This window comes from Agelaius phoeniceus, chromosome 9, assembly GCF_051311805.1.
Source record: "Agelaius phoeniceus isolate bAgePho1 chromosome 9, bAgePho1.hap1, whole genome shotgun sequence".
NCBI classification, from domain to species: domain Eukaryota; kingdom Metazoa; phylum Chordata; class Aves; order Passeriformes; family Icteridae; genus Agelaius; species Agelaius phoeniceus.
Window position 1 is genome coordinate 10,349,265 of NC_135273.1, and position 13,840 is coordinate 10,363,104.

General features: G+C 48.1%; 1 protein-coding gene across 3 annotated transcripts in view; it reads left to right on the forward strand.

Moving 5' to 3' along the window:
- The first annotated feature begins 912 nt into the window (after nucleotides 1-912).
- XPNPEP1 (X-prolyl aminopeptidase 1) overlaps nucleotides 913-13,840 on the forward strand; it is a 30,920-nt gene continuing 17,992 nt past the window's right edge. The window contains exons 1-6 of one of the 3 annotated variants that reach the window (XM_077182896.1): nucleotides 913-998; nucleotides 2,596-2,691; nucleotides 5,374-5,504; nucleotides 10,831-10,894; nucleotides 12,584-12,688; nucleotides 12,962-13,054. In XM_077182896.1, the coding sequence (XP_077039011.1) occupies nucleotides 5,388-5,504; nucleotides 10,831-10,894; nucleotides 12,584-12,688; nucleotides 12,962-13,054 (379 nt within the window). In that variant the 5' untranslated portion in view covers nucleotides 913-998; nucleotides 2,596-2,691; nucleotides 5,374-5,387. Of the gene's footprint in view, nucleotides 999-1,024; nucleotides 1,358-2,595; nucleotides 2,692-5,373; nucleotides 5,505-10,830; nucleotides 10,895-12,583; nucleotides 12,689-12,961; nucleotides 13,055-13,840 lie in introns of those variants that run through there. The other 2 variants (XM_077182898.1, XM_077182899.1) reach the window with 2 other exon arrangements.

A 13,840-nucleotide genomic window follows, 5' to 3' on the forward strand; every position in this document is an offset into this window, starting at 1 on the left:
CCAAAAGCCCACTGCTGCAGGCAAACCCCTCTTGTCTGGACACAGTTACAAAGCAGAGCTTTTTCTTTTGCTGTAGCCTTTCTTGGTGGTGATCTTCTCACATTTGCATTTCTGTAACAGCCTCCTGTTTCTGTCAGTAGGGTTCACTTATAGCCTATGATACACTGCCAGGGCAGAGCAGGGCCATGGAAGGTATTTTCATTAGGAAGCATGCATAGGAAATGACCAGATTTTCACAGAATCATCTAATAGTTTGGGTTGGAAGGGACCTTAAAGACCATCTATTGTCAACCACGGGTACTGGACCAGGTTGCTCAAAGTCCCATTCAGCCTGGCCTTGAACATTTCCAGGGCTGGAGCATCCGCAGCAACCTGTTCCAGCGCCTCAGCACCCGCACAGCACAGAATTCCTTCACAGAATGGAGTTTCCCCCTGTCCATCAGAGTGGTGCTGGGGGAGCCGGTGTGAGCCCCCAGCCCCTCCTGCCCTGCCCCGGCTCCTTCTCCGCCCGCCTTGGGCCCGGGGCCGGGCGCGCTCGCTGCGAGGCTCCATCGCTGCTCCACGCTGGGTTTTGGAACTTCAAGGGCGAAGCGGATCCGGAGGCGAGCACAGATCGAGGTGTGGGACAGGCGCCGTGCTCCGCTCCGGTCCCTCCCAACGGGCTGCAGCGCACTCCGGTGCCCCGGGCTCCACAGCGCCTTCCCCTCACCGGGACACGGAGCCCCGCGCCCTGTCCGGACAGCGCCGGCGGGGGACAGCGCCAGACGGGACGGGACGGGACGGGACGGGACGGGACGGGACGGGCGGTCCCCTCAGCGTTCAACCGGGCGGTCACGCCGGGCCGGGCAGCGCGGCGATGGCCGTGACGGTGACGGTGCCGGGGCCGATCCCGGTGCCGGTCCCGCCCGCGCCCCGTGACATCAGCGGTGACGCGCTGGGGGCGGCCCTGGCGGCCCACGTGGGCGCTGACGTGGCGGCGGCGGGCGGGCCGGAGGCAGGTGAGGCGCGGCGAGCGGGGCAGCCCCGGGTGGGTGCCCCAGGCTGATGGCAGAGAGCGGGATCTGTGCCCGGGGCCCGGCCTGGGCACGGCTTTCCCCTCCAGCCGGTCTCCGGAGGGTCCCCAGGCCCAGCCCGGGTGCCCAGGCCCCGCAGGGGATCCGGCACTGACAGCCGGGCCCGGCCGGGGTGGCCAGGCCCAGGCGGCTCCGTCAGTCCTCTGGAGGGCTGGGGGAGGCTTTTAGCCCAGGTGGGCACGAACATCTCCCTTACGAGGAGATCCGGTGGGAGCTGGGCCTGTTCAGTCTGCAGAAGAAAAGACTGAGAGGGGATTTCATCAATGCATGTAAATGGTTTGAAGGTGGGTGCAAGAGGATGGTGCCAGGCCCTTAGAGGTGGTGCCCAGTGACAGGACGAGGAACAATGGCCATAAGCTAAAACACAAGAAGCTCCACCTCAACATGAGGAAGAACTTCTTTACATTGAGGGTAGCAGAGCACTGAACAGGCTGCCCAAGGATGCTTTGGTGTCTCCTTCCCTGGAGACATCCAGAACCCACCTGGGTGTGTTCCTTTGTCACCTGCTTCAGGTGACCCTGCCTTGGCAGGGGTTTGGACTGGACCAGAGGTCCTTTTCCACCCTAACAATTCTGCTGTTCTGTCTGGTGAGTTTGAGGTGCTGCAGGTGCTGTGGAGAGGGGACAAGCAATGGCCTTGTGCCAAAGTGTATGGCTGCTTGGGCTGCCCTGTGTGCAGGGAAGCAAGAGCAGCCTGCCTTTGAGGTGGTGCTGCTGGCTCCTGACTATCCAAGCCAATGTGCTTATTTTGAACAACACTGTTCATAAAAGAGAAAGTGGAGAGGAAATTATCACAAGGATGAGCATATCTGAAGAAAACATGACATAAACGCTCAGGGTGGTCTACACAGCAGCCACAGGCAGACCCAGCTGCAGCCAGAGCTGCTGGCCTTGCTTCCCTTCCCCAGAGTGGCACTGGCACACACCCTGACACAGGGAGCCTGGTGGCCATGGCCATTGCTGGCACTGGGGCTCACAGCAGCCCATCACTGTGCATGCATGTGGGAGGCAGGAGGACGTGTCTGCTTCCTCTGGCAGCATTTTCGCGGTTGCTCTTTGCCCCATGTGTCGGATGGAGATGCTGTCCAGGCAGGATCTGGTCTGGGCTCTTGGAGAGCTGCCTCCTGCAGTCTGAGTGAGGTGTAGATAATATATGTCTAGACAGTGGCAGATTTTGGGATCCAGCTCTGACTCTTGTCATGCTACAGTGGTACTTTGCATGTTACTCCTGCTCTGCCTTAATTTCCCCATCTGTAGTATGGGGAGTGGGCCCTGATAGAGTGACTAAGAAAACAAATTGGCATAAACCAGCACACGCTTGCAAGATTTAATCATAAATCTTGACAAGCAAATGCCTGACCCTTGACATTCCCTTTTCCCTCATGGTTCACCCTCAGTGCATCTCTAATCTTACCACCAAGAACACAGTGTTCATGCATGTTCAGCTCAGGCTGGGGGATGAGAATGTTTTATGGGCGGGCAAAGTTTGTTAGCCACTTCAGTTTTGCCCTTTGCTTTCTCAGGCCTGGTGGAGCTTATGAAGGCCGAGCAAAGAGCTGGATGGTATTTTGTGTGAGCAGAGACAAGTGGCATCCAGACGCGGGGAACTGCAAAGACAGGTAACAAAGGAGCCTGATACCTTGGAAAAAGTTGGGGCAGGAAATAGGGGTGGTTCTTGTACTGCTACAGCCACTACCTTAATTTCACCTGTGTTTCGTTTTAATCTGATTAAATAATGATAGAAGTAATGATAGAGAAGCTGTTTTAACTTTGTAGAGGCTTGTAATTATGGCCAAGAAAGGAAGAGTAACCTGTTAAGGCTTATAGGGGTGACCAGAGTAAATGGCTACCAACTATCTCTGAGAAAACAGCTTCTATTTCTCTGGAAACTGAAAACAATTTTTATTGTAAAGTTTGTGAAGAATCTTTTGAAAGCCATTTCTTATAATGTGGGGGTTATCAAAAGTGGAAGTACTCCTTAAGTTGGGTTTTGATGCTAATCTACCTTAGTTGTGTTTTTAATATTGAAAGCAAATCTTTCAACGGTTAGAATACTTTTAAAATTAATTTTTTTTGTCCTTGAGAGAATCTCATCTTGCTAAGAAAACCATGGCTTGTCAGCAAGGAGCGTTATTAAAAGGCAAAGCCTTGTCATGCCTTGCCTATTTATATGAGACTTCTAGACTCCTGGAGACAAAGCACAGGCCAAGAAAGGAAGCTGTGTCCTTATGAGTTTGTAGAAGGAGATTCTTTTCTGCTGGCTAGTCACTATGTTGTTGTTCTCTCTCCTGTGTGTTTCACTCTATCTGAACATAAATCAGCAGCAATGTTATAGAGTATTACAGCAGCTCACTGTGGAGGACAAACAGAAACAATCACAGTATTGTAAAGTTCAGTGTAGCTTGCAAACACTGTATAAAACAATGACATTTGTGCTGGAAATAAATCTGAGGTGGAATCCCCTGCAAAGGGATGAGATACCAGTTTGAGGATACACCAGTATGGTGCCTTTTGAGATTGATTTGCTTATTGTGTTCTGGGTTTTAAAAGACTGTACCTGTGTACCTGACTCTGTGGGCAGAGTCAGTCTCACACAAGTCTGGTGTGCTCTAAAGTTCCTGTGATGAGACATGTGAATGGTGGTCTTCGGTTTTCTTTACACCTGAATGCACCAGATCTTGGTTCAGGTTGTGATTTGGTCACAGGGCTACTGTGTGACCTCGGTCAAATCAAACCTTGTGAAAGGGAGGCAGCTTTTCTGCCTTCCTGTTCAGATGGCAAACATCTCAGGGGAGGGACTGTGCCTTATTGTGTTTTGCCATAAGAGTGTAATGTCATCTGGGAGTCCTGGTAGCTACTCAGGTGTAAATAGAATAAGTGCCTGGATAAGCAAAAAATGTTTGAGACTTGCATGCTGTTTGCTTCTCCCCTCTATGACCCATTTGTAGACATGGCTGTGAAATGAGCTGTGAAATTAACTGGTCAGAATAAAATACTTTATAGCATGGCCTTCAAGCAGCACATAACCCACCTTGCCCTGGAAAGCGACAGCATTAAAGTTATAAGAGTTCTTAAAAATGTGAGAGGCCTGGGGAGAAAACTGGGAAGGGAATTATCCCTCTTTGGGAACACTTTGGAGATATGAGTGAAGAAAAAGGTGGAGAACCTCTGAGGTTCAGGCTGCTTGATTTATTTTCCTGGTTTTTCTGGCCAGTCATCCTCTGCAGCCAGCATGTGCCTCCCACTGCAGCCATCTCTCGTGCCAGCACAGCAGCAGGGCCTGGTGCGTCACTGTGCTGGCGCTCACAGCGGGCACTGGCTCGTGAGGGTTTGGGGGAGCACATGGAGAGGTTGGTGTTCACTGCAGTGCCAAAGACTCATCCATTGCAAAAATACACCCAGGGAGGCTGGCCTGTGCCCTTGGTTTTCCCTCTGATCTGCTATGTGCCACCCAGGCTGTGCCCCACTCCTGCCTGACACCAGCTGAGATCTGCAGAGCATTTGCCAGAGGTCTTTAGAGAATATTCCCACGTTCCCATAAGCATCCTTGGTTGTCCTCTGGCAGTCACTTTGAGAGCTCAATGGGCTGTTCCTCCTGTTACAGCTAGGTTCTTGCTAGGTGAACTAGTGTGCAGCCCTGAGGTCAATGTAGCCAGTGAATACATCCCTCTGAATGTCCTTGGGAGCAGATTTCTTTTGTCTGAGTTAATTCAGTCAGCAGTTCACGATGAAACTCTGGGCTACGTAAAACATCTAAAAGTTACATGTATAATTGGTCCATTTCTGAGTTCCTAATGGGCATGTCTTCCTCTCCCAGCAGCCTGTGCTCCTGTGGTGTATAAGCCACAGCATCCCTAGCCCTAAAGTGAAAAGACTGAGAGTTTCTCTCAGTGCACTTGGTAGGTGGGGTGATTCTGATCTGTGTGTACTTGGCTCCCATGCCAGGACCTTTCCTGGCTGTCACAGGGCATGTCTGAGGTGCTTTGTTCCTGATGCTCTCCACGTGCAAGAAGGGGTTGACCAGTGCATTAAGCTTATGTGTATCACCACAGGGCATGCCATCCTTCACCAGGTGGGAAGGATCCTTTCCAGGACAGGCCAGCTTTGACTCTCTGGCCTTAACCTGATTTCTTGTTATCAAGAAATGAAGAGACAACACAGGTGAAATTCTGGTCTGAGAGGGGTGAAGTTGGCACAGTTGTCCTCAAGGGGAGTTCCCAGTGGAAACAGCTTCCTTCAGCCTGTGCACGTGGGTGACCTGGGATGGCTGGGAAACACTGAAGTTTTGTGCTTTGTTTTAGTTGCAGGTAGGAAGATGAGTCCAAAAATTACAACAGAGCTGCTGAAGCACCTGCGACAGGTGATGAAGAACCCCAGATATGTACAGGAGCCTGTCCAAGCCTACATAGTGCCCTCTGGAGATGCCCACCAGGTATGGATGGATGCATTATGGGAATGGTCATACTTTCCTTCCCTGCAAAAATTAAAAGCCAGGTATTACTAAAATCGTCTTTCGTTCACTCACTTTAATGGTTCTAGCATAAAAGTCTGGGAAACCTGAGAAATATCATGTTGGAAAACATTTCTGGGGTCTGTTCAGGAGATGGAGGTTTTCATGTTCTTGTAACAAATCAGGGTGGGTGTTCCACCAACAGCTTTTCATCACAGTGTCTTCAGGGAGCTCACATGGCAGAAAAGGGAGCTTGCCAGGGCACTTGCTGTGCCCATCCTGGCTGTTGGGAAGAATGGGTTTACTGGGGGAGGAACAGGCCTTATCTGGGCTTTACTTTCCCAGTAGCATCTCTCTCAAGCAAGGTAGCAAAGGTTTAGTTGCAGAATTTTCTCTTTGCTAGATCCAGTTCTTGGTGGAATTTGTTGCCTTATGCTGGAGCCCTTCAGATCCCAGATGAAGGGGCCTTAGGAGAGGCAGGGAAGGAACAGGCCACAGTGGCAAGTTGCCTTTCCATGCTGCTCTGTGCACTAAAGACAGGAGGCAAGTCTGGACCCAGGGTGGTAACCCATGGCAGTAACTGTTGTGTGCTGCTTCCACTGTTAGGAATTTTGTAGTCCATGACATAAATTTTAAATTGCTGAACTGCCTTTTACCTCCCCTGCTTGCTCATGTGTAAGGTTCACTCTGTTAGGAGACCCAAGAACTGCTGAGGGTTTTCCCCTCCTCAGCCATTTTCAGGAAACAAAAGACCTGAAGCTTTACTGGCACACACCCAAAGCTCCCTTTTACCCCAGGGTGCACAAGAGCAAAATGCAACTGAATCAGAACCTTTGCCCTTGACTTGGCACTGGGGTGAGCCGGGTCCAGACTTGCCTGTGCCCTGGGACCATGTGTGCAGCATCGTGTTTCCTCATAGGGAGATCCAAACTTGGGCAGGTAGGGGGAAGGCGTTTTCTGCAGCTGCTATTGTCTGCTGCATTCCTGCCTCAAGCTGCCTCTGTCCATATATAACTCTGGTTTCATTTCACTAGACATTAAATGCTGTCATGTGAGTTGAAGAATGTGACCCTCAGGACTTCTGGGTTTTTCTGTTGCTTTCTTTTCCTTGACAAAGTGCAGTTAAGCAGAGAACCCCATGTTGCTATTTCCTGCCAGGCGAGTTGGTCAGGTTTCTCTGCAGAGGGAATCTATCTGAATAGGAATGATTACTAAAAACTGCTGATTCTGGTGCCTCCTGAATAGCTGGTGCAGGATTTTTTTCTGTAAGGGTTGGGAATTGATGCAGTTTTTGCCAATGACAGAAACCTGTTGATCCCAGAACAGCCTTATTGATTCCAGGTAAATTGTGATGACCTGTGATTTGAAACTTCTCCATGTTCCAAGCAAGGGTTTGTTTCCTGTGTGCAAACAAGAACTTTACAGCCTTGCAGTCAGATTTTGCTCTTAGGCAGCTCCCTCCATGAGTCAGAATACTGTAGTTTAATGATACCCAAGTGTTTGGTGGCCTAAGCCATTTCCTCCCTACAGTCCAAACAAGATATTTATTACTGTCCTTGCCTCTCTCAGCTATTCCTGAGGCTGTCCTGGCATCTGCATCACAGAACTTGTCAACAAATAGGGCTTTCCCTCCTGTGGTGTTGCCACAGGGTTTAGATTGCGGGAAACTTTATTCCCTTCTGGGTTGCAAAAGAACCCTTGGATTGGACTGATGCTGATACACCCTGGTGCTGCAACTTGCTGACTAATTTCACTTTGTAACACTGGGAATGTTGATGAGCTCTGAGTTCTGTGATGCTTTTAATATTCGTTTTCCTGCCAGGCTTGGTGGCTTAGATTATTATACTGCCAGGAGTCTTGCTACCAGTTGTATCCTTTGCTTTCCATGTTTAGTTGTGTAAGGAACTGAAAGACTTGAAGAGCTTCTCAAACACACCTGCCTCTGACTCAGACTTAACCAAGGCTGCCTTGGATTTGTGGCTCTTACACTCAGCCCTGGATATTGGTTGGCTGTTTTAATTTTTGAAAACTTTGATGCTGGTGATAAGAAGTCAGAGAAATAGTCTCTTTCCTTGGGGGCCTGGGTGGTCCAGAGGCTGATGAGAAAGGAGGACGGTCCCAGCCAAAAGTGGAATGAAACTCAAAGAGTCCCACTTCCTTTCATGAGTGCTGGGTGGCTACAAGTACCCAAGGATCGTGAAGGAATGAAAAACCATGCTTTTAGGAATGAGGTGCCTAAACCCTCTGTGGTTTGGTTAAAAATGTTAGAGCTTTCGGGATGTTGCAGTGGTAAAAGCAGGATCCATTTTTATGTTGAGTCAATGTGTGTTTACATTGAATCTGGAGTCTGCCCATATGGGACTATTCAGAGACTGGAAGAGCTGCTTCTTAATGGGAGGGAATGAGGTTTGGATTACAGCTTGGGTTTGGAGCCAGTCACAGCTTAACTGCAGCTGGCTTCACCCTCCAGGCCTTGACTCAAAACAAATTTGGTCAGATTTGGCTGGTTGTCCCCATGAAGGAAGCACCTGCCCAGCTTAGGGCCCCGTGTTTGGGTTGGCAGAGGTGCTGTCTTCTGCTCAGGGCTGGCTCCTCTGACACACACTTGTGCTAAGCTGAGGAATCAGCCAGGTTATAAAGCAGGAGATGGCGTGTGCACAGGTTGCTCTGGTGTGTTCCAGATTTTAGCAATGCAGTTGTGTTTTTGGCAGTGAATGCCTCCCTCCCTCCAGGTACACTGCAGTGTTTGTTCTTTAATGACACCAGTGTCATGCCTCTAAGGGTAGCCAGATGCACTTTGCATTGCTGATCTTGGTTGACATTAGACTAGAATGAGCTTCAATGTGTTTACAGCACAACCATGCAGGCTCTGGGGATAAGCAGCACTGATTTTTTGGGGGTTCTTCCTGGCTTAGATGAGGGGTTTTTGTGATGTAGCCCCCAGTTTTGTCTGTGTGACTGACAGATGTGGTGAGAAGCAGATGTGAAAGGACTGAGGAGGGCCAGGCTGAAGGCCATCAAAGCTGCAAGACAAGCCCCAGGGAAATACCTTGTTCTCACTGTGCTGTGATCTATGCTTTGTGTGGCATACACAGGTGTTCCCCATGTAATTTTAGCTTGTGCAAAACATGAGCTCATCTTTACACAGTGGGGGTTGCTGCATGGAACAGAACAGGTGGGTGTGCAGGAATTCAGACTGGCATGAATGAACTGTCTTTCCCTCCAGATCCCTGATACTCCCTTTTAAAGCCCTTCTGCCTCATTGTAAACACTCAAAGCACTCCCTGGTCTGTGAATGGGATGGTTTTCACAAGCGTGAGGTATTCACAAGCAAACCAGCCTGTAGTCTCTTCTGTGTTGGTCAAGAGAAATGGAAAATAAATCACTGCTCTCATTTGTACATCATTTGGGATGTATTTAAGTGATGTGATCCATGATGGGAAGTTTCCAGGATCTCCTGTTGGCATTGGACCCTGGGAGATGATGTCCCACCTTTGAGCTGGGAAGTGTAGGAGAGGGGAGGCATAGCAGTCAGCAGGCTGAATAGTGTGAGTGTTGAAAGGAGGAATCCTCAGGTCTGGCTTCTCTCTGCCTTCATGTTCTGTCCTGCTGCTCTGAGGCAGGCAGTGAGGAAACAGACACTTGATTCTGTTCCTCAACAGCTTTGTCCACTCTATCTGCTGATGCCTTTGCCATTATTTTAAAGGGGCTCAGAGGTGATCATGTGCTGTGTGGGGTTGAGGGATCCACCCCATCAGCTGGAGCTGGCTAAGGGCACTCATCCTTTCCCAAGGTGGCTATCCTGACCTTCCTTCTCCCCACAGGAGACGTGTGACATGCTGAACATATCACAGCCCTGTGGGGCTGAACAAGAAAAGGCACAGGAAACTAACTGGGCCCTCATGGTCTCCATACCCCCCTCCTTTCTGCAAACTTTCACTAGTGTTTGGATAAAATGGAGGATTTCTTTGGAGTATATACCAGGAATCTTCCCTGGCAATTGGGAGCAAAAGCCACTCAACAAGATCCTCTAAGATTTGCTGTCCCAAGTTTCAGTTTCAAAATGTTAGTGGTGGATGGTTGGTTGGCTTCTGCCAGGAGGGGACAGACATGGCTGTTGTGGAAGGGGTTTGATGATGGAGTGATTTGGAGCAGAAATAAAGGTCCCAGGTGCTGTAATTTGTGCTGCTCACTCATTCCTGTGCTTTGAACCCTGTCTTCCTTAGAACAGTGAAGAGTAACAGATTTGAAGGGAGTATATTTTAACAATCAGGTGATTCTATCACAGTAGGGACTAAAAGCACCTGAGAATTGGGCTGTGATTTCTTAGCTCAGTTCCTAAGATGTTTCTTTTGCCCCAGCACAGCTGGGGGCAGAGAAACAGACTTGAATTTCAGGCCATTTGTAAGGTACAAATCCAGGGGTTTTGCAGCTCAAACGTCAGTGCTGTCAGCCTGGATTAAGCTGATTTGCTGATTTGCACTAGTTCATTAACAGGCCTACTCAGCAGTTCTGACCTACAAACTTGCCAGAATGGAATCCCATAAAAAAGTCATGTGGGTCATGTGAAGGTTCAGTTGTTTTAATTTTGGCAGTTCCTGTTAATATCAGGTGTCTGTGCATTCTCAGGCTCTTCAACATTTTGAAACGATGTATCCAGAAACACAAGTTGTAACAGGTTTAGGATGAAGATGAACTCTTATTCCCTCTCATCCATCAAACCATGCTTTTGTGGTTTTGGCTGTAGTCTGATTTTGAGTAGGCAAGGAAGAAGTGAAAGCATCAGCATCTATTTGTCCCAAGTGTTAAATTTTTTACAGTCTTACCACCTTGATGATTTTCTTTCAGTGTCACTATTGCAGGAAAAAAAAAGTCTTAAAGGAATTCTTATAAATGCCTATAAAGTGAGGGGGCTTCAGTGGAGATAGTGAATTTTACAGATTTTATGTGCTGATTACCCAAGAACAAGGGGTGCTTCTGGTTTCCCTTCCCTTCACGTTGCAGCTTCAAAGGCATGATTTGTTTGTTGCCCAAAGGGGAGGCTGAGTGTGAAATAAACGTCTGCAAACTCTGAAGCACTTCAGTGTTTACAGATGTTTGTGGGAGAAAAGTGCTGCAGCTTAAAAAAACCCACCAGTTGAACATAAATACAGTATAATCACAGTGGAATAGAGCCCAGGAATTTTTAACTCATTTTGTTCTCTCTGAGGTGTCCTTTAGGAGAAAAAGCTTATCAAAGTATTTGTCATCAGCTGATTGTTTTTTTCCCCTGCTGCTATAAATAATTGCTGCCTCTTTTGTTTTCTAGAGCGAGTACATTGCACCCTGTGATTGCAGAAGGGCGTTCATCTCTGGATTTGATGGCTCTGCAGGTACCTTTCCAGAACTTGGATTCTTGCATAATTTTCCTCTAAAGAAATAGTTCCTTTCATGGCATAGAGGCAGGATGGAAAAGAAAATCTATCCAGCTTGTTTGGACTGTTTTATTCCCATTTCAGCATCTGCAGAATTATGTCTTGGCTACCCGCTGGAATTATGTAATATCAGCGGAATAACAAGTTTTCACAAAATGTGTGACCCCTAAATGAACCTCTCATAAAGTAAAATCCTGTTAACTGTTTCATGTGGTGCCTGTAACCTGTGGTCATTTCTTTTGATGTGCAGCCAGTATGAACAGATTTTTACGTTGCCCGTTTGGGCTGGGTGAATAGTGGATGGGCTTTAGCTGGCCTTTCTGTTTGAACAGAGCCAGGGCCAGAAACTCTGCATTTGGAAACTGAGCACTGTGGAAAAGTTTGCTTATCTTGCCGAGACAGGATGTTTTCTTGGCTGTAGGATAGGTCTGTGTTTCAAGAGACCTAGTTTTTACCCTAGCTCTACCCTAAGCTGTGCAAATTACTCTGTTCTGTGGTTGTTGGAAAGTCACTTTAGTCTGCTGAAGTTATTTTCCCCTCTAATTGTATACCATTTTAATAAATACTGGTACCTATGTTTGGAGGGTCTATTCATCAGTTCCTATGAGCTCTGGGACCTCATTTGGAAGGTGATAAATCCAGGGCTGTGGGCTGCTGTTAATGGCTAACATGAATCCTGTATTAATTCTGCTCCTTCTGCACAACCGCTTCATAACCTTCCTCTCTAATTTTGCCCTTGTTATGTACTTGGAAGGTCTGTTCCCAGCCTAATGCACAGTGAGGTTTCACACAGGGGCTCACCTTGTGTTTCTTGCTTCATCTTTTCAGGCTGAAGCAACTTAAATGGGGTTTGTGTTGGGGGAATTTGGTAGAAGACAATGAGTTAATAATTGGAAACTCTACTCTGCTAATCTGAGTATCAGTTTTTTGTGACAGAGTATTGTCAAGATACAGACTCCAAAGACTTGGATTCAGTTTCAGTTTGTGCCATGGTTTGTTTTGTTTTGTATTGTCAAGGGCAAAGCAGCTTGAGTGCCTTGCTGGGATGTCGCTGCCCCTCAGCTGTTTGCATCCCTCCATCTGGAGTCAGTGGAATGGGACAGACAATGAAACCAGCAGAAGTTTATGTTCATGTTTCCTGTTCAGCCATCTCTGCTAGAGCTGTAACATTTGGGAAAGGGGTGCAGCTGACATATGGGGGTGATACCCGTGTCTGCAGGCCTGCTATCAGCTGTGTTTTGTGGGTGGCCAGAGCCCAGGCTTCCTCTCCAAAAGAGGCTGGGATGGAATTCAGAGATGTACAGTATATGTTACTGTGACAGCAGCCAAGTTAGACCACAGTCTCTGTTACAGAAGGTTTGGAAAGCCCCACTTACCCAGTTCCACTGGCTGGCTGAGATTTGCTTAAGTTGAGTTCATCTGAGGCAATTCATTAAGGTGCATCCTTGTGCATACTGTCTCCAGTAGGATTTGGAAGGTCACAGGGCAGGGGAAACAGCGAATATCTCCACTGAAAAAGGAGTAACTTGAACAGTGATCAGAGGTGCCTTTTAGGGAATTAGGGTGAATTTCAAACCCTGTCCCTGCTGTCTGTGTCTCTGCATGGTGGCTGCCTGACCTGAATCCCCTTTCTGCCTCCCTGCCTAGGTACTGCCATAGTCACCGAGCAGCACGCAGCCATGTGGACTGACGGACGCTACTTCCTGCAGGCTGCACATCAAATGGATAGCAACTGGACACTCATGAAAATGGGTATGCAGGAGCTTGGGGTACTGCTCCACTGATCAACGAAGAACAGACACTTCCCACTAGTACAGCTTGTGCTGTAGGGATATCCCATCTTGCAGGGACTTTGGGACATGTTGGATACACAGCTTCTGCTTTAGTGTCCTGTGAGAACTCTTGCCTCTGGGTCTAGACATTCATTAGTAGACATATCTAATGCATTAGCTTGGACTTTTTGCATAACGTGGGAATGTTTCAATGTGACTGCTTCTTTGAACTTTTTTTTTTTAATCCTTGAAGGTCTGAAAGATACACCAACTCAGGAGGATTGGCTAGTGAGTGTCCTCCCAGAAGGCTCAAAGGTGGGAGTGGACCCTTTCATTATCCCAGCAGGTTGGTTTTACTTTATACTCATAACTCTGGGTAGTGCAACTGGATTTTTCTTCCTTTCTTCTCTGGCTGAGCTGTTGTGTGATGGTGTGCAGCTAACCGTGTTTCAGATGTAGTGGTGGTTAAACTGTTATGCAAAACAAGTTGGATTTTGGTTTAACCACATATCACAAGAATTACATTGCAGTGCATTGACTCCAAAGCACAAGGGATGAGAACTGCTTTCTAGGCTTGCAGTGACTTTACCTGAAAAGCAGAATTCTGATCACCTCTTTTTGTCTGTGCTTTGGCTTGTCATGGGCACTTCCGTACAAAAGTGATGAGTGCCTAGGTCAGCATGTGAGCAAGAACACCCAGGCACAATTCAAGCTGTTATTCCTGCTTGGTGGCCTTGGGATCTCTGCAGCCTTCCCTGTAGGAAACACAGGGAGAGATATCATTTATATCAGAGTAGCCATCTATTCATGCTTCAGAACATGAGGCACAATGCAAAGGTCACTGGAGGCAAGGAGAGATACTTGCTTGTTCAGATGGATTAAGGACCTGTCTTGTGGCTGTGTGGAAGTGACTCTTATCTTGTCTAGCTTAGATCTAGCATGGTTCTGCACTGAGGGAGAGGACAACCTTAGGGCTTCTTCTGCTGGAAGAAGCTCGCTGTGCTTCTTCCAGAGACTTCTGTCTCCCAGGTGGAGCAGTTCTTCTTCAGCTCAAGAATGAGGCTTCAGTACCTGCCACTGGCTTCTGTGGCATGTTTGTGGAACTGTAACTGCAGTAGATTTTGCTGCCTTT